The 26639-nt window shown below is 40.4% G+C and overlaps 1 protein-coding gene across 4 annotated transcripts in view; it reads right to left on the bottom strand.

Annotated features, from left to right (window-relative positions):
• LOC103812707 (sodium channel protein type 5 subunit alpha-like) overlaps positions 1 to 26120 on the bottom strand; it is a 172024-nt gene extending 145904 nt beyond the window's left edge. For all 4 annotated transcript variants that reach the window (XM_050971419.1, XM_030235037.2, XM_030235031.2 and 1 more), the window contains exons 1-6: positions 25854 to 26120; positions 24038 to 24156; positions 18698 to 18787; positions 15029 to 15157; positions 10151 to 10242; positions 1662 to 1892 (exon numbers count right to left, since the gene is read on the bottom strand). In XM_050971419.1, coding sequence (XP_050827376.1) covers positions 1662 to 1892; positions 10151 to 10242; positions 15029 to 15157; positions 18698 to 18787; positions 24038 to 24156; positions 25854 to 26120 — 928 coding nt within the window. The remainder of the gene's footprint in view (positions 1 to 1661; positions 1893 to 10150; positions 10243 to 15028; positions 15158 to 18697; positions 18788 to 24037; positions 24157 to 25853) is intronic.
• Between the last annotated feature and the right edge of the window lie 519 nt (positions 26121 to 26639).

Genomic DNA, 26639 nt, shown 5'->3' with positions numbered 1-26639 from the left:
CCCACACCATGCCCTAAAGACACCTGTGGTGACCTTGCTGTTCCTTGAAGGAAACTGTCGGGGTACTGTTGCCGATTCCCCAACTTCTGGGACTCTGGCTGGGCCCTCCAAGGGGCTCCCCTGTTGGGGAGACCCTCCTGGAGCTTTGTGTCAGGAAAGAGAGATGCACTGGGGTTTTTTTTTTGGTCTTCAGGTTCTTGTTTATTGTTATCCTTTTTAGAGTTTTGCACACTGTCCACACCAGGCTCAGCACACTGGAAAAGCACTGCAAGAATGGCCAACAATCTCTTGTTCCAAGGTCTTTTAGAACTAAATTATCCAATTAAGAACTGACACCTGGATTATTTCCCTTTTAACCCCATAACTGATCCCACAGAGCCCCCAGTGCAGACTTTTCTGCCCAATTACAAAATGCCACCCAAACCCATGGAGAAGGAGGAAGAAGAAGCATGAAGAAGAAACCCAGGATGACACCCTGTGCCTTCCATCTTGCTTCCATCCACAACACACTAAAAATCCTAAAACCTTAATTTCTCACCAAATGACACACCTGCACTGCTCTCTATAACCTATTTCACACTTTTGTGGATTCCAGTCTGTCTTGAAGCCTGGGAAACTTTCTCCATGAATGAGGGTCAAAGTCAGTGCTCCCCTGGGGGTCAGGGCACCCCAGAGCAGACAGAGAAATATTCCTGGTGTCCTGGCTTTTCACAGGAAACCTTCTTAACACCACTGCTTCCAGGGTTCTCAGACCACAGGGAGAGGAACTGATCAGAAAGGCCAGAAGTCACCAGTGGGGAATGGAGGGACTGCCCTTGGACAAATCCCTGGCTGAACAGAGCCCTGGGTCAAGCCAGGCAACTCCCACGAGTCAGATTTGGGGTTTTCATAGTGCAGGTGGCTGGAGATGCAGGACTGCAGGGTCCACAGAGTCAGAGCAGAGCTACCCCATGACAGAATGGCACTGCCTCTCAACCAAAACTCCAGTTCATGGGTTGATTACATGGTTCATTTTTTTCCTTAAAATAAATAAAATATAAAAGCTCCTGAGTTTGTACAGGATGGCCTGACCCAAATAATGAGTTAGACCCAAACAGCAAAAGAATTCTTTAAAAAAATTCTCTTGGGATTTTTCAGATTAATAAAGATTGAATTGCTTTGCTTTACCATTTGAATTTTTTTAAGGCCATTAACTCAAATGTTGAAGTTTTTCTAGAAAATGCTAAGAGTCTTCAGAGAAACAACATGCAAACCAGATCCACACACAGAGCTGAAATTTTCATGTGATTGCTCAATTCCAGAAAACAGAGCTTTAATAATATACGACCCCTTAAAACAGTGAAAATCATCAGTGAGGCATCAAGGACTTCATAGGAAAGCAGCAGAAGTATTTTGAGCATGGACTGTGAAGGTACCATAGAGATTCAGAGAAAGGTACCTAGGTCTTTCAAAACCACATTGGCATCATGATGAGCCAGTAGTCACATCTTGCTGATTCAGGTACAGATCTTCATCAATACAATTTAATTTTTAAAAAAACACCAAAGAAACAAACAAACCAAAAAAAATCCCAACATAAAAGATCAACCCAGAACAAACAAATAAAAAATCCCCAAATCTCAAATGATCAGAAACCAGTTACAGGGCAAAGAGGAGCTCACCTGGATCACTAAGAAATTCCTCTGAGTTGTTCCACGTCCTACCATCCAAGTACAGGGAGCCATTGGTGAAGTTAAACATGGTGTAATCCCTGACACATTTGTGTCTCAGGTTGCCCATGAAGAGCTGGAGGCCTATGAGGGCAAAGACACTCAAGCAGAAAACGGTCAGGATCATCACATCTGCAAGTTTCTTAACAGACTGGATAAGTGCCCCTACAATGGTCTTCAGCCCTAGGGAGATAAAAGCCAAGAGTTTATATAGACTGGGAGACTGAAATGTGTCTGCAGACAGCTGCTTTTCATGGTGAAAAACTCCATGGAAAGGGAAATCTGAAGGGCTCTGAGTATGTGTTTGCAACTGGATGTCAGAAACGAGAGACAAATGATCACCATGAAAGTGTAGTTTGGCCTGCTTTTGGACAAAAGTCCTGGAACTGCACAAACACTGGTTTAAAAATGGAGGGGAAGAACTGGATGGAGGGACAGTAAGATGTGAACCTGTCCATGGATAAAGAAAATATGGAATGTTTTATATTTTCATGGAACTGCAGTAAAGGTGGTAAAGCCTAAATCCCATTGAATATTGAGAACGTGAATTGCTTTTAAATCTCTCAGGTGATTCTGATAACTTTATCCCTCATATAAACAGATGAAGAGGTATGGAAATGCTGTTTATTCCCTGATTTTTTTGCATATTTTAGTGCCAAATCCAACATGCTGTCCTCCTATGAATAATTCCTCTGCCTTCAATTCATTTGCTTAAGACAACAAGAATTTGGGATTAGAATAAAAGCCAAATACAGGCAATCAAATAAATGCAGTGGAAATTATTTGAGTAAAACAACCTGAGGCTCCAACACTACCTGGGCATAGCTAATCATTTTATAGTATGCTGCCAAAGTAGATAAATAATCCCATTGCATAACACCAAAGGCTTGGGTCACACAAATTAGCTTCTCTTTTAATATTTCACCCTTTAACACTAGCTTCACTTTATTCTTCCATAAATATTCAGATAAAAATCACTATACAGTTTTCTCAAGTGATAGTTATTGCTTTTGAAGTGTTCCTGGAGATAAGCACTGTTTGAGCTGATTGAATATTACATGACTACAACAGAAAACCCCATTCCTTTTTAAAAAAAGACCCTTCTCTTCTAAACTGGTGTGCTGCAGCTGGACACTAATATCAGCTGCACATTGGTGGCAATTCTGTCATTTCTTTCCTATTTATATTTAATAAATGCCAGCAAGCAGTAATAAATGCTTCTGATAATCTGTGTCACCAGTATGGCAGCAATAAGAGAAATTGATTTAAATAGAAAAAAAAGAAAATGCAAAGAGGAAACAGGAGGAATTCTCCTGGGCAATATTCAGAAGCACATTGATTTGCTCACTGAATATGAACACACACATTAAATCTCAATTCCAAGTTCCTTGGAATTCCACCCCAAGAATTTGGCAGCCACAAAGGCTGAGCTAGTGCTGCATAATTGGAAATAATGTGAAAATGTACTTCAGGACTCTTAGGAAAGCAAAATTAGCTTTTGGCTTTGCTTGAAAACCTCTGGTTAGAGTGAGGGGAAACCAGGGTTTCTCAGATGAGGATGAGCTGCTGGAATGGCCAACAGGTGCAGCAGTCCCTGCATCCAGCTGCCTAAAATACTCCACTCCTGCATGGGATATTGCTAATCTGTGAATTAACATCTGTAAAATGGCCCATTTAACTGAAAGGCACTGATCCACCAGGTGTGGGGAGCTCACAGAATTCCCAGAATGACCAGGTTGGAAGAGACCTTCAAGATCATCCAGTCCAACCCAGCCCAAACACCTCAACTAAACCCTGGCACCCAGTGCCACATCCAGGCTTTGTTAAACACACCCAGGGATGGGGACTCCACCACCTCCCTGGGCAGCCATTCCAGAACTTTATCACCCTTCCTGTAAAAACTTTTTCCTAATATCCAACCTGAACTTCCCTTGGTGCAGCTCGAGGCTGTGTGCTCTGGTTCTGTCTGTTGCTGCTCTAAATTCTAAATTCTTTGTTTGCCCCTCCAAAATTAGTTTGTGGCATGGTAAAGAGGGTTAGACAGCTCCCTGCTCTGCTCAAAAATAAAACATAAATTGTTGCAGGACAAACATTAGGCAAAACCTGGATTTTCATGCTACCTCTCCTCCTCACCAGAAAAAGGTTTTACAAATGAGGTCAGTTCTACTCAGATACTTAGAAAAAGGCTGACTTTGAATTTTTTAACAAATCTGCAGGCTTGGCTGCCTGTTTTCATGTCAAAATAAAATGAAACCTCTTCTGCTAATCTAGCCTTGAGTAAATTTTTTACCTGAAGAAGAAGTATTTTTAGATGGAGCCCAATTCTGAAAGGACTTCTGGGGTGCCAGCCTTGCCCAGCATTATAAGACCTTTAAGATAGCCAGGTCTTACACATGTAGTGAGGCAACAAAAAGATTGCAAATAAACTAGAATTCTAAATTTTTAAAATCTATTATTCTGAAATATTTTCAGTGATTCTTATCATTGGTTGTCCTTTGAATGCACAGACGTTGCTTCACTGAAGTTGGTTGAATTTGGCAAATCCAAATGTAAAATGAGTCTTAAGGAAAAAAAATACTACAAATTCTTTTACTGCCATCCTCCCTGTGAAATCCCTGCAGAACATTTATTTGTTTGTAGTACAAATAAAAACTTGGAGTCTGCATTTGTACCATCTAAGTGCACTAATTAATCTTACTCATATGGGCAAGGACAATGGGAGTCCTAATATGAATTGGGATAATATTAGAGAAAAAACCTTACAAAATTCTAGTCACCAATAAAGAAACTCTGTTTTCAAAACCAGGCCTCAGTAATGCCAATTTCAAGGTCATTTCATGAAACATGTTTTTCCCAGATTATTTACTGGAGTTGTAAATAAGAACAGCAATTCTATACTCTTTGTTTTACAAGTTCATTCCTTGCAGGTATCTAATTTCTTTATGAGAGGGTTTTCTGCTTTACTTCCTTTTTAATTTTTTGTGTTTGTTTTCATAGCTTACAAGAATCTGAACAATTTAGGAAGATGATTCTTTAGTAATACAATTTCTGTAATTAAAGACCATTTAAAAATAACTTGCACTTTGCCTCCTGGACCTTTGTTAAAACTTTCCAGGAAAACACCAGAGTGCTGTGAACTGTTACAGCTGAACTGGTTTTTCTCACCCTTTAAAACCAAGATTTTCTCAGAAAATTAACTAGCATCCACCAAGGTGGTTGACACAATTAAATGCCAAGGCTAAGGAAAATATTTAATTCATTGTTCATTTAAACTATCTGTGCCTCTAAAAGAGAAGGGCTGAGGGGAATTAAGGACACTCAGGACTTCTTGCAGGTGCTCTGCATCTCTCTGAATCAATTCCATGTTTTGTAAAAGCAATGCTAGATGTATTCAAATTTAGAGCACAGTTAAATCTTCTGGAGAAATAATCCTTCTTTGAAATAGTGCCAATGAGAGCACTGCAACATAGCTTAATAGAAGGTATTATTTATGGGGCATTAAAGGCATTTACTTAATTCTTGCAAGTCAAACATCAAACCAGGCAGCATGCAGGAAAAAACCTGAGGATCTGATCCAAAGCTGAGTAACATCTACAGCTGTTAATAACAATGGGTCTATAGATTACTCCCTGTGGAGTAAATCAATAGCAGGCTTTTTCTGAATCACTGACTTCTTTCCACACCTCTGGGCCAAATCCTGCTTGCATGACATGAAAAAAACCACGAGATCCAAAATCAGTGGAATGAGGGCTGTGCAGGCAGCCTGACATCCGCAGAGAGCAAGAAGAATTTGGCCCAAATGTTCCTGTTAAGGCAGGTAGAAATTATCACATTCAGAGGTTAATCAAATAATCATTTTCCAAATGCAAATCAGAAACCATAGAAAATGCAAGCAACACCAAACAATGAGAAATGGCAAGATCCCAAAACACCATCCATTCCCTATGTGAATGTGAGGAAGTATTAGCATAATTCAGTATGACATCCATACCAGATGTTGGCAATCACCTACAGAACATCAGACACGCTCATGCACAGTCTGGAAACAAGCGGGAAGGAGAGGAAAAATAAAAAAAACCACAAAAAAAAGGAAAAAAAAAAAGGAAAAAAAGAGTGTGACTTGCAGCAGGATTGTCCTCACCAAGCCCATTCCTTTCCCTGAGGATACACCGGTGTCCTGTAAATGTCTGCATGAATCACAGGTGTGTAGGGAGAGAAGGGCTCACCCTTGATGAGTGTATTTTGTCATTACTTACGTGGGGCAGCAAAGAGTTCAACAACGTGTTGGCAAACTTGAATTGGTGTCAGCATTCCTGCAGGCTAACTTAGCCTGGAAAAGTGACTGGCAGGCCAGTCTCCAAGGAAAACACAAATATGCCATATGTTTCTCACCTCTGGGATAGCTACTTTGTGAGTTAAGTGATTTACCCACCAAAAGGCTGACATTTATCTCCCTGCAGCAGGATTTCAGTGCAGTGAACGGGGGTCAGTCTCATCCACGCAGTCTTAATTCTTGTTCTCCGAGCTCTGTTCTGGCTATCACAGAGGCACTGGATAACATTCACAGCACTATTTATAGCCTTTAGTCTCACACTAACTTAAATGGGAGCTGGATCAGGCCCCAAAGTGCCTTGGCCCAATTTTCTATGAGGTCACCTTTCCACGGTACCCTGTCGTTTTGTGTGAGATGTCTGTGGTGCACACGCCTGCTCCAGAAAGAGCAGGGGAGCTCCTCTGGATACAGCTGAGCACAGGCAGTTTTCAAAATCCTGGGGATGATGATGAACATGATGATGATGATGAAGATGGCCTGCTTTTCGTGGTCTTTTGATGGAGAGGGTGTACCTCAGGGTTTACATTATCTCAATTAGTACTTATCAAAACCAGCGGTGATTTCCATGAGGATAAAACATGATTCAAGACCCTCTGTTGTTGTTCCTATTGAGCCCATTGGGATTTGGATGGTCTGGTAATGGGATGCTAATGGGAGACAAATGAATGGCTTCAGTGGGTTGTTCTGCTGCTGACCATGGTTCCTATCTGGCTAGAAAAACAAATGAATCCAGTTGCCATGGGAACACGCAAGATGCCAATTAGTAAATCAAATCATTGAGAGTTAAAGGTTTTTAAACGCTCCCATAGAGAAAAAGTTACCTATTTCCAAGCACCTGAACCTGTACAAAGCTTGTTTTCCTCTCATGGAAATATCATGGGCAACTGGAAAACAGGAAGAAATGGGTGTGCTCAGGGCAGAAAAGGGAAAATTGAGGGGTTCCATGGAGGTCTTCTGGCATGTTAAGGGCTGCCATGGGAGATAAGGCACTGACCTGATATCTTACACAGCTCCAGGGAAAAAAGAGAGATCTGATGAAGCAAGAGAGGCAGAGCCTGCATCCAGAGACAGGACCTGCAGGTCCATGCACATTTGGAGCAGGAGATATTGGCATTCTGGCACTCAAACTGAGCCCCCTCTCTTCAGTGAGAGGGAAGCTGGCTGGTAGATACCAACATTTCTGTTGTTGGGTCTGGATCTGAACCATCCACCAGGGACAAATCTTCTAATAACAAAAACAGTGAGTCACTGGAACAGTTCCTGGACTTCTCAGGGAGACCCTGGGACCTCCACCTTTGAAGGGCTTCTCAAAGAAGTCAGGCAATAAATACCATACCATGCTTGAGCTATGCTAAATGCAGCCTTAGGCCAGGGGAATGGACTCTGAATTTCGGAGATCTTTTTCAGCCCTTCGAGCCTGTGTCCCTCTAAAGATCCCTGTGCCTGCTTGAGCACTTAGAGCCAGACATTAAAGGTAGGTGAGATTTTTAAAAGCACTAATTGTCAGCTTTACTGACTCCCTCTGGAGTCAATAGAGAAAGTCATTGATTCCAAGTGAAGCAGAATGCCTTTGAAAAGCAGCCTCTAAGTGCTTTGCTGGACAGAAGCCTCTCACCACCGAGGACTTGGCCCATGGCTTTCTGTAAACAATTTCACTGAGCACGGCCAGTCCGAGCACAGTTGTGCAAATAGAAGTACCTGATGGAAAAGTGATCAATTTTATTGAGGGAAAGCTCAGATATTTCCAAAGGAGAACACAACTTGGTGTTTTTTCACCTGAGATGTGAAAGAGGAAGCAAAAATAACAACCACCTTCTCCTCTCTATGGCAATTAACCCCAAAAATCTCATGAAAGATGTTAATGCTCACCATCTTTTCATTTTCCAGCCTGCTGGGGGAAAATATTTCACCTCAGCATAAGCCTATGTTATCATTAAAAACTCAGACTGATCTCCAGAGAAACCACAGCATCATGTCCAATATATCTTTTAAAATATATATGTCTAACTGTAAGATGAACTGACTCCTCTGAAATTATCTGCTAATATTAAAAAAAAAAACCCACCTTGTCTGTTTTTTACTGGCAGCTATGGCAATTTGTAGCTCTCCACATTTGTAATTTAATGCTCAGGGCACAGGCAATCTTGATGATAAAATCAAAGGCCAGATAGTCTATTAGCATGTTACATGAAGTTATGTCACCAAATAATTCAGGAACTTGTACATAAAAATGCAGTTATCAAAAAAACTAATCAAATATTCAATCAGAATGAAAAAAGAGAATGTGAGTTATTATGCATTACTTAAATAAATAACAGTCCTCTTTTTTTTTTTCCTATTAACTAACAAATGGAACAACTCAGTGTTTAATATCACTGAAGGGTTTTGGTGTATTTGAATCTGGATATTTTGAATCTGAGCACTCAATTTTTTCCCCACTAAGTCATATCTTCTCATTTGATGTAAAACAAGCTTCAGCTCCTCCTCTGATATAGGACAGCAGAAAATTGTTATATATATAACTCAGAAAAATGGGCATGCTCTGCTCTGAAGAGGCTCAAGCCTGAGACAAGATGTAAGGTGAAAGATGTCCCCTGGAGATGGATGTCCCTCCAAGTTAAGTCTTCAAATTGCTATCAGAGGAATCTAGGAAACAAACTCTGCCTTTCTCTCTGAGTAGCCACTGTCATCTCACAGGATCTGTAAAGCTATGCTCAGCTCTGTTTCCAAAGAAAAATAAAAATCCTTTCTCAATGGAAATCCTGTTAGAGAAAACTTAAAAATCCCCACAAATCTCTGCTAACAGATTGTTCTTTAAAACTTAAAGACAAAAATTAAGACAACTACCAGTTTCAAGGACCTAATGGATCTTTTTAAAACCTGTATTTGGACACACACTTCCAATGAAAAGTCCCTTGCTTTCCCAGTAATTTCCCTGATTTCCATTACAGTGGTATTGGAACAAGGAACCAAACTCTAGACCCAGATATATATTTTTTCTCAACACTTCCATTCCTGAATTCTCATTTTTAGCTCTGTGTGGTGATGAGTTTTCGTTCATACCCCTGCAAGTTTACTACACCTAATTTGTTTAGATTGATGCTATAGTGTATAATAGAGTGGGTGGAAAAGCCTTTCTAACCTTAAAGATCTGTGAGTGAGAATCTGAGCAGTTTTCTCAATGTTTTGAATATTTTTAACATGTAATTGCCAACATCTGTTCAGGATTATCACAGATAGGATCTACCATGCATGGTTTTTGCTATCTTCTCTACCTTGTCATGCAGGTTGGAGATGTTAAACACTGAGGCTGAATGAGACCTGTCCATAGATAATGTTCAGCAAGAAAGTTTTGTTGCATGGTTAGTCCTCAGTGGACTCAACCCTAAGTATAAATTACTTAATATTTTTGTTTTAATAGTAAGAGATTATACAAAGAGCTTCTTCCACAACCAGATGTGTAGTAAAACTGATTTTTCCTCCTTTTTTTGAGGGGGTAAAGAGGGGGCAAATCATATCCTTGAAAATATGAGAAAACATGAGTCGAGGAAATGCTGAACCTACCGAAATAAACACTGAAATGTTTTCCAATCTCTTCAAGGCCCAAAATTTCAGCAGTGTTTCTATCACATGCAAATGGATAAACACCATGACAAATTAGGCTATCTGTGCCTGCAGTCTTGAAACCTCAGCTCATAGCACAAATTTAGATTCCTCTATCGATGTGCTCTTAAACATGAATATGCATTTTGAGGTCATTAACCTTCCATTTCTAAAAATCAATATCCGAAGGTTTTAAAAGATTTTCATTGCCATCTTCATAGGGTTCACAGATGAGCACTTTATGTATGTGATTCATGAGCCACTGTTCTTACTGCAGCACTTGTGAGCTCTGCAGTTTTGGAGGCACTCTCATTCCTTCTGCCCACAAAAACCATTTTGGAAAAAACATGTAAGAAAAAGTGTATTCTATTGACAGGTCACATTCCCTACATTCCTCCATTTCCTGATCAGTATCTATGGTTAAGTCTTTGGTAATTACAGTGTTTACTACTGGAAATGGCATGTAGGCTTTAACTGCAGCCCGAGTGTTTAACCTGATTTTCACCTGAAATGACTGAGATTGTTTTCAGCGCCCGCAGCACTCTGAACGTTCGTAAGGCTGAGACATTGCCCAGGTCCACAAATTCAGTTATGTATCTGTAACAAGGGAAAGTCACACACAGACAATGACAAAACACCAGCCAAAAAAACAACAATCAAAGGGACAAAGAGAGACAGAGAAAGAATCACTTGTAGCTGAGAGCCAAAACGTAAGGATCAGGGCGTCTTACCTGGGATTACTGAAATAGTTTTTAAAGCTCTCAATACCCTGAAAGTCCGAAGAGGTGAAACACTGCCTACATTCACAAATTCTCCTACATACCTGTAGAATTAAGTCACAGTTATTTGGAATTATACAATAGAGTATGAGACTTGTCTGAATGTAGAAAGCATTCATACACAGTGGGAGTGAACGCAGCCAAATGAGAGGTGCATCCACTTTTCAGGCTGCTCTTTGATGCCATTTGCCCCAGGTTTTTATTAGTGCACATCATTTCAAATGCTACTTGAACTATTCAACTTTTTTATTAGGCATCCATCCTTTAAAACTACTGGGTGAACTCTGTTATTGTGCTGTTCAGCCATAAATACTTTAAAGATTTTACCATCATGTAGTTGAACAAAAAAAAAATTCTTTACATTATTGGAAATATTAAGAGTTATTTTGCTGTTTCAAATACTCAAGCAATTTTCACATAATAGCTTCTGAAAACTACAAATAGGACAACATAGCAAAATAGTTCAAACATTTTGACTGGGTTATTTAGTTTAAGATTCTGTACTTCTGTGGTAAAGCAAATTTTGGTTTCAAGAGATGCTTTAAATTGTATTTTGTTTTATATTTCAATTTCATGCCCTTTGGCTGTGGGAAGATGGAGTCTAAATGAATATAACTGCCATCCTAGTAAAAATTCTTTATTATTAAAATACCAGTCCCAGCTGTTCCCTGCCATGCCTCTCTTGGTCATCCTGGAGACTCATCACATCTGAGCTAAATGCTCCCAGGAGGGAGCATTCCAGTCATGGAATGAGTTTCATTTAATCAGTGTTGTACAAAATTATTTCCTCCCAGTCAGTATGCAGAAAAAACACAGTCACCACTGTATCTTCAGCACAAAAGAGATCTTGGACCCTTGAATCTACCTCTACAATTCTACCAAATTTCATTCAACTGCCCTACTTCTCTGGGGCCTTTGTTTCTAAATGTTACGGAAAAAACTCACCTGGGTATTTTAAAGAGCCTGCTTAAGTGGCCTTTGTCCAAAGGCCCCTGGGGAGGACAAAGCATCCTCTCCATATCTAATCCAGATTATAGCCTGCAAGAACAACATTGCTTCTCATAATCTCACAGGGGAGTCTGGACAACGATTTACCTGTTTCCTCCCCAGCTTTACCTTGTGCTTCTCTCCCAAATTCTTCTTCAGCATGAAAGGTGGAGGAAAAAATAATTTGGGGAGAAGCACCAGGATGGGAATATGGTTTTGCTGACCAGAGATTTGTAAAAACACATTATAAATATGTGAACAAGCATATGAAGCAGATAATACTGCTGCTTGTAATAGTCAATTAGGATTTATTTTGGTCATTTTTTTTCAATGAGAATGCTGCTGACCATCTCTTCTGTACCAGGGAGTGAGAAGTAACTGGAATTCCTACGCTGAATTTTCCCATTAGCCAGGGAATTACTTATTGTCTTTAAGATTTTGACAGGGCACTTCCCAACCCAGAGCTACAGCTGCCTCTTCTTCATCTGTCCTGGAAAAAGGAACTCACTAGTCTGAGAGAGAGGGATCAAAACAAGGGCATTTTCATCATTTCCTCTGAACCCATCCCTGACCCCAGAGAGGGTCACAAGCCATGGATGTGTCTGCTGGCACAGGACAGGAGAAAAGCCCTGGAGACCTGCAGCATATCTTATTCTCCTGTGTGCTATTTAAAACAACCCTCTGTGGCCCAATCTGTGCTGGTTTTGCCCAAAAGAGAAGACAAGAAGCTATTTTGCAACAACTCTAAAGCAAATGATGATCTTCCCACTGTAGCACTCATCAGTGAAATAATTGTATTTTCTGTTAGCTCAAAACCCTCGGTCCATCTGAATCTCATGGCCCCTTATCAGGCTCCTCCATTTTGAATTCCCAGCCCATCTTTGTTAGCAGATACAGAAATACCTCTGGCAGCACACAGGCTAGAAGGAAATACAACACCAGAGCTACCTGTGTGATCCATCTTACTTTAAATTACTTGCAAATTGGATTTGTATGAAGGCTAAATCGTATCCGAATAGATTCCATTATCCAAGTCTCTGTACTATCTGCTGCTTGCATACTTGGGAAGGAGGTTTCATTGTACATATGAAGATCATATTGCAGCCACTTTTAACTCCCTCACTGCTGCCCATGGGCTCAAGGAAACACTTTTCCATTTCTTTTTTTATTCCAGAATTCCATTTATTTTTCCATTCTTGAAGGCTTAGTATAATATGCCTTAAAGTAAGAAACAACAGGAATGGATTCTGGTTCTGAAGAGATAGTTTGGTGTTAAGAACATAGTTTGATATTAAGAAGTTTGATAGTTCACAGTTGTAGGTACCCCTGTTTTAGGGATGTTCTAACTAAGATGTGAAATGTCATTTGGAAAAAAAAATCAAAAGGTAGTTAGGAGAGAAAGCAAAGAATCCCAAACCTCTCATAAGAAGGATTTAAGGATTTTTCATGATCCTTGGGCTGGAGACTGATTGGCCATTCAAGTCTAGATTTAGAAAATAAAAAGGAGGGGTAAACCCACAACTTGTAGGCACCAAATCCTGGTTCCTACCAACAGAGTGAATCATTCTCCTGTGGGTTACTGTCACCTCAAGGTCTGTGCAAGCCTTCCCATCTTTCCTGCTCCCTACATCCTAAACATCCAGAGATGATGAAGAGACAATTTAAGGGGTATTCAGACCGTGTCCCCCACTGATTGTTCAGACCTGAATTTCAGTCTGAGATGTCCCCAAACCTGGGGGAGAGGCCTCAGCCTCTGCCCATCTGAGAAGATGAGGAGGAGCAGACTCAAGATCAAAGCTGGAAGCTGTGGCTCCTCTTGTCCTTTTCTCTGCTCCTTTCTACCCTACTGTCAGAAACCTCCTTCCTTCTAGAAAAGAGAGAACCCATGCACAGAACTTCTCCACGTTGTGCTGAATTCTGAGACCTACAAATAAACTCACATCCAAACTCACAAACAGATGGATGATTTAACCCTGCTGTTACCACCTGTCTGATGGACAGGAGACAGGAGAGCAGGATGGTGACTCTGTGGTGTTGTCCTGCCACTAAATGTTGCAGGAGAATTGCACTTAACAATGCTTGAGGAAAAGTTTAGCTGCGAAAAATACCCAGTGTGTGCTGACCTCCAAAAGATTCTCCCCATCTGCACTGATTTGTTTTTTTAAAGGCTTATCATAGTGGCCAGATGTCAGTTCAGCCAAATCCATAGGAATGCAGCAACAGATACCAGGACCTGGCCTAGGGCTGGCTTAGATCCAAAGTCTACTGAAATAACTGGGAGTGCTCCTGAGGAAGTTCACTTAAGTTTTACACACTTTCACGCTGTTCTGCTGCTAAGAACCACAGAATTATAAAATATTTTAAGCTATGGGAAGGGACCCATAACGATCAAGCAATTCCCTGCTCCTCACAAGACTACCTAAAATTAAACCATATGACCAAGAGAATCATCCAGAGTCTCCTTGAATACTGGTCTTGATCCTTGTGCCCAAACAGAGCTGTGCCTTCAACTTCAGTGCCCCTCACTGGTGTTTTAGCTAGCTTTGGTTGAATATTCCTTCCTGATTTTGGTTCCATTCAAATTTCACAGCCCCTGGAGTTCAGCTCAGATGTTAGTGTTAACACACTTGAGTCTCACTTAATACTGTGAATTATGGGGGTTAAAGATGGCAGCAAGAACTAACCTACACCCAGAATTGAACACAGGTATCATTAAGCAGAAAAAAGCCAGGGAGATCAGATCAGATCCCTCTGTGTTTAAGAAGTGGAGCCTTTCAGGCATCTCTACCAGCTTTCAGTTCAAGATGGTACTCCTTCTTGCACAATTTTCTTTTGTGAGTATGAAGAAATCTGGATTTCTGTCTTAGCTGGAGTACTGACAGTGTCAGACCTCTGCCTTTGGCTAGAGCTTGGGCTGACCCTGAGTCCCCTGTGAGTGCTGGCTGACTGCTTCTCTACCCCTGGGTATTTTTAGCTGTCTGGATGTTGCAAATCCATCACCTTCTTCACAGCACCAGAACCCCACATGTCCTCAATGAACTCTAACAATCTAGGCAGAAGCATACAGCTGAAGGGGAATATAAGGGCGGGGGCCAAATTTCTATTTCCAAGACATATAACAAGTTTCAGAGGACTACAAATGAATTCTCTATAGTAAAATAGTAATTACTTTCCAGGTGAAAAGGGTTTGTGAAGAGAGGGACGTGAAAACAGCTCTGACGATGTGATAGATAGATAGAGTATAAATAGGAATTTAAATACGTGGGTATTCAGTCACACTTACAACACTTTCTATTCAGGGGTCTGGAGCTTCCCAAAACTACATTAGATAGGCAGATATTATTACAGATATTTTACAAACAGCTCTCTCTGTGGAGCACAGAGAGAGTAAATAATTCCTCCAAAATTGTGTAGTGAATTCAGAGAACAGAACTGAGAATTCCTCTGACTTCTTCCTCTGAAACCACTCAGGATAAAAATCCTCCTTCCTAATACACTTCAGCCTTTTCTCATTTTCAGTAAAATTTGAGTGAAGAAAAAAACAACCATCCAGGCAACCATTTAAAAAGTTCTATTGCATATAACTCTCTTGAAAAATATAAAGGAGTGCTACTTACGCCATAACAATAACACTGAAATCCAGCCAGTTCCATGGATCCCGAAGGAAGGTGAATTCTGTCATGCAAAATCCTCTTGCCAGTATTTTTATCAATGACTCAAAAGTGTAAATGCCAGTGAAAGTGTACCTGGGGAACAGAGTGGCCAAAGAAGAAAGAGAATTAGCAAGTAGCAGACAGCTGAAACTGCAGGGGCACAACTCTGGGGTTGCTCGTGTGAGCCACAGCTGCAGCACTGGGCAGTGCATGGACAGCCTTATGTGTGGACCAAGGAAGAGGTAAGGAACAGAAAAATGCCGTGGACACTCTCGGAATGAAGATAATTTCCAGCACAAGGTGTCCCTTGATGAATCCTCACTCATTAAGTCAAGCATGGACACCACACTGCTAAGTTGGGCTGTGGGACTTTTGAACCTCTGCCATCTCCAGTGGACCAAGAGTGGATTAGGGGAATCATGGAATGGTTTCGGTGGGAAGGGAGCTTAAAAATCATCTCCTTCCAACCCCCTTGCCATGAGCAGGAAACCTTCCACTAGACCAGGCTGATCAGAGACCCATCCAACCTGGTCTTGAGCACTCCCAGGGATGGGAAGTCCAAGCCTCTCTGGGCAGCATTATACCACACTCCTTGTTTTTCCAGTTGGAAGGAGGGGGGTTGTTCCATTCATACCTCTCATCTCTTCCTGCCCAAGACATTTTGGAGACTAAAACAAAATGCCACCACTTGTTTTTATCAGCTAGAAAGGGTAATTCTCCTTCAACTTCCCTTGTGTTTCACTATCCCTGGCAAATCGCACCAGCCTTGAGAATTAAACAACAAAACGCCCTCACTGAAAAAGAATTGAAAAACTCCCACCTGACTACTGTATGTAGTAATTTTTACCTGCCTGACAGTAAAAGAGACACAAGGCTAGGTGTTTTTTCCCCAGGTAAATTAACTTATTACCAACAGCCTCTTGACTGTGATGATCTGGGCTAGAACATAGTTCTTACCTTTCATAATAAAGATGACACTTGTAATAAAATTTAGCCAAATCTCTGTGGAGGACAGTAATGCCTCTGATTTATAGCTCTCAGATCTGTACTCACCCAGGGCTCTACCTGCCACCAGAGACAGAGTTCAGGGCATACAACAACTCTTTTTTAATGTTGCTGCCTGAGACACCTAGCCCAATGGACTGGGTATTCTAGGCCATATCTTAACAAAAGAAATAAATGTTTAGTGACTACCATGGGCATTCTCTACCCCTTTTCTCCTAATGAAGATGCAGATGATACTAAAGCCTATTAAAAAATCTCAAACACCTCAAATCCACTAAAACACAAATCTCATAAGTCATGATGAAGGGCTGTCTCTGGAAATACTGGCTTGTGTTTTCTGTTCAGTACCTAAACATCAATTGGTGCCATCACACATTAAAAAAAAAATTGTTACAGTTCAGATTCCTGTTTGGTGGAGAAAAGGTTTGAGTGATTGAAGGGGGCAGTATAAGGAAGAACACTGTGCATAAAAGATATTTAACTGTATTACACTGAACTGCAACTGGTCAAATACACAGATATCATTCCTTCCTGCCATCGTGTCACACTGTAGTGCTACTCACATGTTATAAAATCTCAGTGTGTTTCATCTTAAAATGGGGATTAGCCTGACAGTTTGGGTGCAGCAGTGGGCATTAAATGTGTCTCACAGCTCCTCTTTGACCATATACCTGAGCTTTATCTTGGACCTAATTTTTTCACAGCTCCTATTTAGCTTTGCTCTGGTATTTCAAATATAGGTCACCCATGTGACAGTCTCTTTAAGCATGTGTATTTAGTAATACACACAGAAAACACATGCAAAGAACTAAAAAAAAAAATACTTAACAGTACATAAGCTCATTAAAATGATAAAGCACTTGTATTTATTCAGCATGTCAGATGGGTTTAATTGATTGTATAATCATCATCTAATTCTAAATGGATCGAGCAAAGTCCTCCAGCAACTGAACAGCTTCTTTAACAACAAAAGTCAGGGTTTTTAAAAAAAAATTAGTGGGGGAAAGTTGAATTGATTCCCTTTTTTTTTTTCAAAATGGTAAGAAAAATGCTTTAAAGGAAGATCTAGGACAAATATTTGCACAAGGTTATTCTTCTATCCCCTGTGAGTCTCTGAAACAGCAGAACAAAATGGATTAAATGTATCTTCTCCAAATCCAATATTGATCAATTTGAATTACAGTTCATTGGGTTATTTTGCTCCTCCAAAGTACTTGACTTTGATTTCATTCCATGCACTTGAGGAGGAAAAGCTGAGAGGTATGAGGGGCCACGGGAGAAGAGGAAACATGGAAGGATTCACTCCATGCTGCATGAGTCCATCTGCATTTCTGCTCTATGTCTTCTGCATGCTCTGCTTGATACATCGATATAATCATCCACATTCTCCTGCTTGCAGAACACACAATAATAATATCGTGGTATTTATTGTATGGTATTTCCCTCCAGAATGTTTGGATTTCCAGCTGTACACCAACTGGCCAAATTTGATGAGATCATCACGTGGATGAGATGTCTGTGATTCAGCAGAAAACATTGTGGCAATGGTTATAAAAGTTTTTAATAGGAGAAGGACAACATCAAGAGAAAGGACAGACATACTTGAGGGTACCACACTATACATGAAACATCCTGGGATTAGGATGTTATTGTGATGGGATGAAATATTTGGTTCAGTGCTGCCTATAATTAGTAATTTATGGCCTAGAAGATGTGTCCTGCATGATTTTATGGAACCTAAATAAGGGCATTTTACTGTCTTTTCTTACAGCCCTGAGTAGACCAACCACCAGGCAATGAAGCAGCAGATGGCATTTATCATATGTCAGTCAAAAATAAAAAGTGTGTTCTGATTGGTTCAATGAGCCAAAATAATTGTTTAATGCACTGTAGGTTGATTAGCTTGTGCATCTGGTATCTGTTTCTAAAAGGAATATTTTTAAGCAACTTAAAGAAATGAAATGGGTTTTAATTTCACTGAAGTCCCTTAAACTCTTTTAAAATTAATTTAAAAACCCACAACAACAAAAAATAACCCTCTTCAAGCAGCACATTTGCTCTTTTTCCTAAAGGCTTATCAAGCTAAAAAGACAGGAATTCTCATAGAGGTGTTCCTAGATAATTTGATGCTCAGAAATATTCCTGCCAATGATTGCAGGGGAACACTTCTCATGCTGTGCTCAGTCCAAAACACACTTTTGCTTCCATTAAGTTTCAGATCAAGGATTGAACTGAGTCAGTTCAGGAACTGTTCTCTGAAATAATTCAACTTAAGCTCCATCAGCCTATTCTGATGTGTCCAACCATCAGATCTGTTGCATGGGAACTGTGGAAGGCTGACCAGTTTCAAACAAGGTTGTCCTCAATACATGATTTCATCCAGATGCAGCATAAAAGGTGCCTTTGGCAAGAAGCATGAGATTCATGGACTAAAAACGTTTAGTTTGCTTACTAAGGGAGTTTTCACAGGCTGAAACAGCTACCTGGAAAAACATTTTGTGAGGGCAGACACCACAGTCAGTACTGCTGGAAAGAAATTAGACAACAGCAAACAAGATGCAAATAAGAACACAACAAAAGGAGGAGGAAGGCAGAGGTGAGGATGGGACAGCTGTAAAGGATACTTACTCAACATATTTATTCCATGACGGAGTCTCTGATTGTGCCATGAACACACAATTAGTTAAAATAGTGCACATAATAAACATACTGAACAATGTAAAGAGGCAAATTAAGGAAAACAATGCATTTGATACAAGACTTCATAATTTTTTTATCTTTTCACACAAGATGTGACAGCTCAATCACAATTTGCAAGTTGCTTCAAGAACTATAAGAATTTGTTTGCTAGTGCATTCGGAGACAAATAATTATATAAACATAGAAAAATGAGGAAACCTTCCCTGCTTTTTTTTTCTTTTCCTATATCTTTTAACTATACTTTTTACAGAAAACAAATGTACTGACTCTGCAGTCCTTTGAAAGCACAATACCCCAAATTTACAGCTGTGTTGGTCAGATGACAATGTGCATAGGTGCACAACTTTGTATGAAAAGAAGGATTAGTCTCATTTAAGTATCCACAGAAAAACCTGTGTCTGCAAATTCCCGCTTCATTTTTTATCCTGAAACATTTCTCAGGCAGTAGGGGAAAGTTACAAATCTGGTCTTTCTAATCTCTTTAATGGGCTTGAGGTCTCGCTTTCAGTATAAAGTTTCACCAAAAGCAAGAATGAGTTTCAGAGCTCTAATTTTAAGGCTTGGTCTGCAAACCTGCTGGGCAAATAGGCAGCCTTGGTCTGCAGGGCTCCCTGCCTCTGCTGAGGGAGCAGATTCCCCACTTGGAGGCTAAAGCAAACCTCCCAGTGCACAGTTCATACACTTTGCTGCTAAGCTGAAATCATAAACATAAAAAGCACCCTAAATCAAATTCCTGAAATGGAAAACATAATTCACTGGATGGCTCTCCTAAAAGCACATGCCACTTTCTGTAAAAAATTACAAAATATGATGGGATTCTCTTGCATCAATAACTGGTCCCACACAACCAGAAAAATCTAACTATAGAAGATAAGGCAAAGGAAAACAGCCTGCAACCCAGTCAACAGGAAGGGAACCTTTCTAGGGAATATAAGTAAAACCCAAAAAGAAATTTCTTTTGCCTTTTTTCTAAAAGATTTAAAAAAAAAAAAAGTTTGGTTTGGTTTTTTTCATCCCTGTAGTTGATTCTGTTTGTGTTATTTTTTTCTTTGAGAATAGTGATTGAAGGATTTCGTTTCAAACCTACATCCTGAAATGTTTGCATTAAATTTATCCTCTTGCAGAGCCAAAATCTCTGCTGAATACAGAGTGGAACGTTTTCCAATGGGCCACATAAGCAACTGCAAGGTTAAATTGGTAGTAACCAACCTGAGGATTCCCCAGGGCCACCACTGAAGGCAGTAATTGAACTCACAGGGACTGCTCATCTCACAAACATCTTCCACTTCTGGGCCAACACCTCCTACTGAAGGACTGGGAAGGATGTCTGATACCCACTCACATTTGCTCACATCAGCTTCAGATATATTTCTGTAAGTTTTGTCATTCTTGTTAACATAATTATTAAGTTCCAGCTAGCCTAGAAAACACTGGATTACTTTTTCAACTACAGTGAAATGCTGTGGATGAAGCTCAGGAAACCAGAGTGCTATCCTCAGATCATGTCAAACAAACAGCATATTTCAATTCCAAGAAAATAAACTCCTCTATTGGTATTTAGGGTCACTGGTTTGATCTCTATATGCCTGTTTCCTTGTGGCACAAACTGAATCTAACAGCTTTCCCAAATGCTCACTTGCAGGCAGGTGTCATCATCTTATTCAAGCACCAAAGAGAACAAACCAGAGAACAAAGGTTGAAAAGGTAAGGGTCAGCTCTGGGACAAGAAACACACTACAAATTCAATCTGGGTTTCATCATCAAGCTGAAAACTACAAAGAACATGAAAGAATAAAACATTTCAGCTGGTTATGCACCAAAATTAATGGTCTCTGTTAAATTAGAAAGAGAAAACAGAAATCCCCACAGAAGGAAAATTAGCATTCCTACCTGAAATAGAATGCAATTGTTTGCATTAGACAAAGTCCATGATTATGATCTACTCAGAAAGGACAAAGCAAAGAAGATAAAACTGAGATAAGCTGTATTAGCAGCATTGTCCATTCCCTATCTTAGAACCGCTATTAAATCAAATTTTCCAAAGCCTACAAACTAAATATACAAAGCTACTCATCAGGATCCTTTCTGCAATAAATTAAACCTATTATTTCCAATTTGAGGTTACAGAATAGCCTTTGCACAAACCGATTCTAAAAGTTATAAATTTTATCTCCTAGCACAAAGATATCGAGTCAAATGCAGCACAATTCTATTCTAGACTTCATTATGATGGATAATTGTTAATTAGCAGACTGAATACTAGAGGCTCTTTAGGTGATCATTGACAAATTACATATAATATGTGCAAGCAAAGGTTAGTCCCAATGAATAGAATATATAATTGGTGCTTCACAAGATCTCATTTTGCCTTATGGAAAGTGTGCAAAATAAGATGGGAGGAAAGGTGCAAGCAGAAAGTATGGACAAAGATTGGAAATTTTGTAAGAAGATTATTTTTATTTTTCTGATGCACCAGAATCCATAATTTTAGCACCAAGGAAGGTCATTTTTACCAAACCTCCAGACTGAATTGATGGTAAAGAGAGAAAAACTAGCTATAAAACCTAGAAAAACTAGAAATTAGAATTGCTACAGATTTTATACAGGCTAGCAAATCGCTTGAAGAAACTAAGGATACCACAGAATGGTCCTTGGCTTGCAGGCAAGAAGAACTAGGAGGAGTCTTTTAAACATCAAGGAAATGATGTCAGAGATTTAATCTCATTAAAAGGTGGAGATAGTTAATAAAGATGGTTATAACAGCTAATAATGATGCAGCAGATGGAAAGTGTTCATCCCATTGGGGATACAATCCTGCACTCCCCATGTCCTCTGGGACAGGAATGGAGCAGGGCCACCTTCTGGGCTGCCATGTGGGCCCTGGACCATCCATGAGGCCTCACAGAATCTGAATAAGAGGAGAAATGCCTAGAAGGAGTTTAAAGATATATTCTTAGTTGTAATAAACATTCCTAGGAAGCCATGGGAGTTTTCCCCTTGGAAGGGTGTATTTTTGAAAGACTGTATTTCTCAGTCTTGGCCGGATGAGCAGTGAACACGTAGCATCTATCCTGCCAGACATCTCAGAGGAAGAACTCCACATACAGCTACTTAACCAGGAAATGTGACCCCCACAGCTTCTTTATGGGGTGATTTTACTCTGTCCTCTCTATTCTGTTCCATTGCTGGCCTTCATGGTGCACTCAATGGCTGGAAATTGAAATATGGCATCCACTAAAGAAGCTGCTACAGATATTTACGTGACAGGGCACCATTTGCTAATGCTCCTTTTAGGCTTTTGCCCTGGGGAAAATAAAGATTTCTTGATTACAGTCACGCAAGAGGATAGATCTGGGTCCCAGGTCCATGTCTGGGACATTATCTGCTTCAGTACCTGCGGGCTGGGGCTCCTTTCTGCCTGGGATATTGACTGCCTGCTCAGCCACTTGGCCTTTGTATTTCAGGTTGATACAAAAGGTCTTTATTGACAGAAAGCAAATCAGTGCCTAATGCAGGATCTTCGTTGTCTCACTGGGACTGGAGTTTTAGTCTCCTGCCTGTGCCTGCCAAAGACTGAGCTGTTGGATCTCTTGACATTATCAAGGTGATAATTTCTGTCTTTCTGGAGCTAAACTCATGTTTGCATTGATACCTGCCACTCCCAAAATCTTACACCACTTATCTGACCATATTTCTTTCCTGAGAGACATTTTAAATGCTCTCCTCTGTGGTCTTTATCCTTGAAAGTAATGTGGTAAGGATTTCTTGATTATTTATCTTCTGTTCAGCTGCTACCAAGGGCATGTAGCTCCTGTGCTGCACATTCCTGTGACCTCTTGGGTTCACTAACGTAGAAGTAAAGGGAGGAGAAGACAGAACAAACCTCCAAATCTGGGGACAATACTCTCAATTTCTTTCTAAGCAGCTCAATTTTCAGAATCTTACTTTAGCCATACCTGGGCAAATGCATTGACCTTGATTAACTTCAGCAAGGCTGTGCTGAGGTAACTGTGCCTAAAAAACTTGGTTGGGCTCTGGGTATGCAGCAGCATGTGCTGCATTGTGTGCACACATAAGCTGATCCACCAGCTCATCTCTCTGCAGAATTCTACAGTGTATTCTTAGTAACCATAATAATATCTTGGCTGATAACACATATTCATTTTTGCATAGAATTATTGCAATCAGAAGCCTCACCTGTTTTTCCTTTTGATAGAATATCTATAGTACCACCTTTTTGTTTTCCTCCTCTCTGTATGGAGTGGGAATCTAATTTGTATTTCCCTATTTGTTTTCCCTGAAATTTGATAATTAACCCATGTTTCTAAGATGCTACCTACTTAGTATTAATTTATTCTCTGTGGTGGACATGAGCATTGCAGATGAGGGACTTCCATCACTAAAACATCACAGAATGATCAGAGCAGCATGTGAAGTCTTTGAATTATCACTGCCTGGTCTCCCATGTGCACGCCAGAGAAAGCAGCCAAGTCATGAAAAAAGGTGTGTTTTTAGTAATGTTCACACAAAGCTGAACATTTGGGTCAGTTTGGCCTTCCAGAGAGATGTGACTATATCAGAATAAAATGTTTCTGGGGTTGTGTGAAAAAAACAAGCCAAAACCAACCACTGCAGCCTGTCTTGCATGACTTCAGAACCAGAGCTACAGGAAATCAGGCATTGCCCTGCCATTGCAAGGTCCAGCAGGACAGCCTGTGCCCTTTTTCTTTGTTGGATAATATATCCAAATAAACAAACTAGAAAAGAATCAACACAACATTTTTTTTAAATATTCTGTTTCAGGAGAGAAAAAAACATCAGATCTGAAGCAGTTCAAAATTAAATTGTGTCTGCAGACAGTGTCACAGAGTTTTACCTCTGGGAGGGATTGCTGAAGTGCTTGGTAGCAAAGCTCTCCATCAGTGCAGATTTCCCCTGGTTGCCTTCCTTTCAGAGGTACTACACCCACTTTCCCTTCAGTAAAGATGATCAGTCCCTTCCCATCTTTTAATCCTGAGTAAACTCACCAGACTCTCCAGTGCAGTTCCTATTATCTGATGCCAGCAGTATGATACAGTCATTTTTATAGCTCACACAACAATATAAAATGAAACAAACCGAAAATCCAAGTGCATTTCTGCTTGTGCAGGCAAATTCAGCCAGAAGATTTAAAACAGCTTAATGAAATAAAATGGTTTCTGACTTCCATCCATCTGTGTTTAAAATCCATATAAAATACATGAGGAGGAAAATCAACAGAAAGGATATGAATGTACCAAAATTTTAATTGCTGCTCTTCTGATTGGATGGAAAGGACTAAGTATGTACAAGGCAGGAGTGGCACTAAATCGAAAGATTGTCTTCCCTTTGTTCAGTACTATAAATGTCTGGAAAACAAAACAGAAAATGAGAACATTCAGGATTTGCATTTATGCTCAGCTTTTCCAGCCCACATCCCACTGGGAAATTCCTGCCAGCATCCCATTCTTTCCCCCCCTCCCAAGACCCCCCAAATCCTTCTCACTTGGTGAAAAGTTTTGTCCAAGGCCTTCCCTACAGATCTGACTGTCCTGTTGTAATATCTCAATTATTTTTTCTTTCTTCAACCCTTAGTGGGTCCTGGGCCATCACCTCCACCATGGGGCTGGGAAGAGAGCAGAATCACCTTTAAAAATAAAAAATTACCTGGAGACTAAAATGTGGTGGAAAAAATTATGCTATGCTCTTCTTTCCAGGTGCTGCAGATCTCACTGTGTTGTTGATCCAACTTCTCTACTTGGAACACTTTATTGCTCTCAATTTTGTCTCACCGAGCAAAAAGTTGTGGGAGGCCCAGTTCCACACTAGGATCTGACCTTGGCACTGAAGCCCTCTCATTGTGCTCAGATGAATATGGCCAGAGAAAAACAATTCTCTGAGTCATCTTAAACCAAAAACAAAAGTGAATTGATGCTGACCCATTTTGCAGAGCTCTGAAGGTGCCCCACCAGGCATAGAGGAACTAATATTCACTCAGAGACAGAACTGAGACACCCAATATATAAAATCTAAGCAATTCACACACCTTGAGTCTAAAATCTTCATGGCACTAAAATTGCAAATCTATATCCTGTTGCTTATGCCCAGGGATAGCAGACAAATTAAAAGGTAAATTAATTCTGGCCCTTCCAGGTAAGTAATCTGTTTGTCTTTACCCATTCAACTTTAATTCTGTTGTTCTAGCACCTACATCTACACTGTTTTAATAGAAGCACCATTCTGGTCATATTAATTCATTGTTTACAGGAAATAGCATAGCCCAAAATCAGGAACAGCAGTACCTGAAAAAACTGGAAGCTGCCTTAAAATACAAAGGGCTTCCAAGCTTTATTTTGTCCTCTGTTTTGTGAAATGCTTGGAAAAGGGAATGAACTGTAGTAAGCAACCAGCCCAGCTCTGCTGTCAACAGCCTTTTGACAGAAGCTGTTTGCACTGCTGTGGCTTTGGTCCAGCCTGCACGTGATGCCTCGTCAGGTGATGCTCGCTTTGGGACAAAGTTCACCATTCTGCAAAGTGCCAGCACTGCACATGCTGCTCACACCTCCCTCCTGCTCTGTTTTGGTCATCTGAAATGGAGTTTTGCTCTTCCTCAGCAGGAGCAGAGCTGCTGCTCTCCAGGAATGGTTGTGAAGGTGCCTCCTGCTCTTGTGCAGAGTGCTCACACAAGGCTCAAGTCACCCAGAAGCCCTTAACATTAAGGGGCTTAAGTGATAAACAACAGACCTGTGAAGTCACAGCTCATGCAGAAGGCAAGATAGGGCAGATAAAAACCTCTGGCTTAAATTAACTCAGCTACTGCTCTGCTCGTTTCAGATATTGTATGTTCCTTCTCAGGGTTATCTGAAAGCACACAAGTTTAAATTATGCTTTTTATCCCTCTTTGCCCTCCTGCCTAGATGTTTTCTGGGAGCCCTGCTCATTCCAACATTCTGATCCTTAATCTGGGAAAGAATTATTTTTTTCACTTTTTGTAGGAAGATAACAAGCAGACACTCAAAGCAGAGGTCATGCTTTAGCAAAGGCAGAGGAGCAGGCTGGTGCTCACCTTACGATCACTGTAGAAAGGGTCGATGTCCTCCAAGGGCTCCCCAATGAGCTCTGGAGAAACAGTCCCATAGATATCAGGCAGCTTCTTGCAAGCTTGCAAGTCAAACTGAGGCTGAGGCTTCTCTTCCTCGCCCAGCTGCTCTCTGTATTCCTGCTTGGCATTCCTGGCGAGCTTCTCTGCAATTCGCTTCTCGATGGCAGCCAAGGACTCGGGCGTGAACCGGTGGAAGCTGTTAGTACCCGGTGGTAACAAGAAGTCAGCCATCTTTTCATCCTGCTTTGTCTTTACTGGTCTTTACTCCTAGTAGTGGAAACAGCTGAAATTGAAAAAGTTATCAGACGTTAGCGGCGCGAGGAGAGCGAGAAGAACAAAGCCAGCAGAATGGAAAAAATCCCCACCAAACTCAACCCCCAAGGAACTCGTTATGTATTATCAGGAAGCTCTTCATCTGTTTTTATGTGGTTAATAGAACATCAAGGAAAACAAAAATGACTGAAATTATAATTTCAATAAGAAATCACACATGATCAAATCTAAACAAACTTTATAGATAGACTGTGAAATATTCTTCAGTTCTTCAGTCATTTGGGATCCCAAATCTGAAGAAGTAACTTAGATTCACACAAGCTAAAGTTTCATTGAAAGCCACAGAGATTCAGATTCCTAACTCATTCTTGAAAATGCAGCTCTGGGAGTGGATGAACAATGTTCCTAAGATGACTGCAAGGCAGATCTAAATCAGCCAATGTCTGGCCACATGATGCAAAATCTAAAAATGCCCCA

This window comes from Serinus canaria, chromosome 2, assembly GCF_022539315.1.
Source record: "Serinus canaria isolate serCan28SL12 chromosome 2, serCan2020, whole genome shotgun sequence".
NCBI classification, from domain to species: Eukaryota; Metazoa; Chordata; class Aves; order Passeriformes; family Fringillidae; genus Serinus; species Serinus canaria.
The sequence above is the reverse complement of the archived record's forward strand: the minus strand, read 5'-3'. Positions and strand labels throughout refer to the sequence as shown.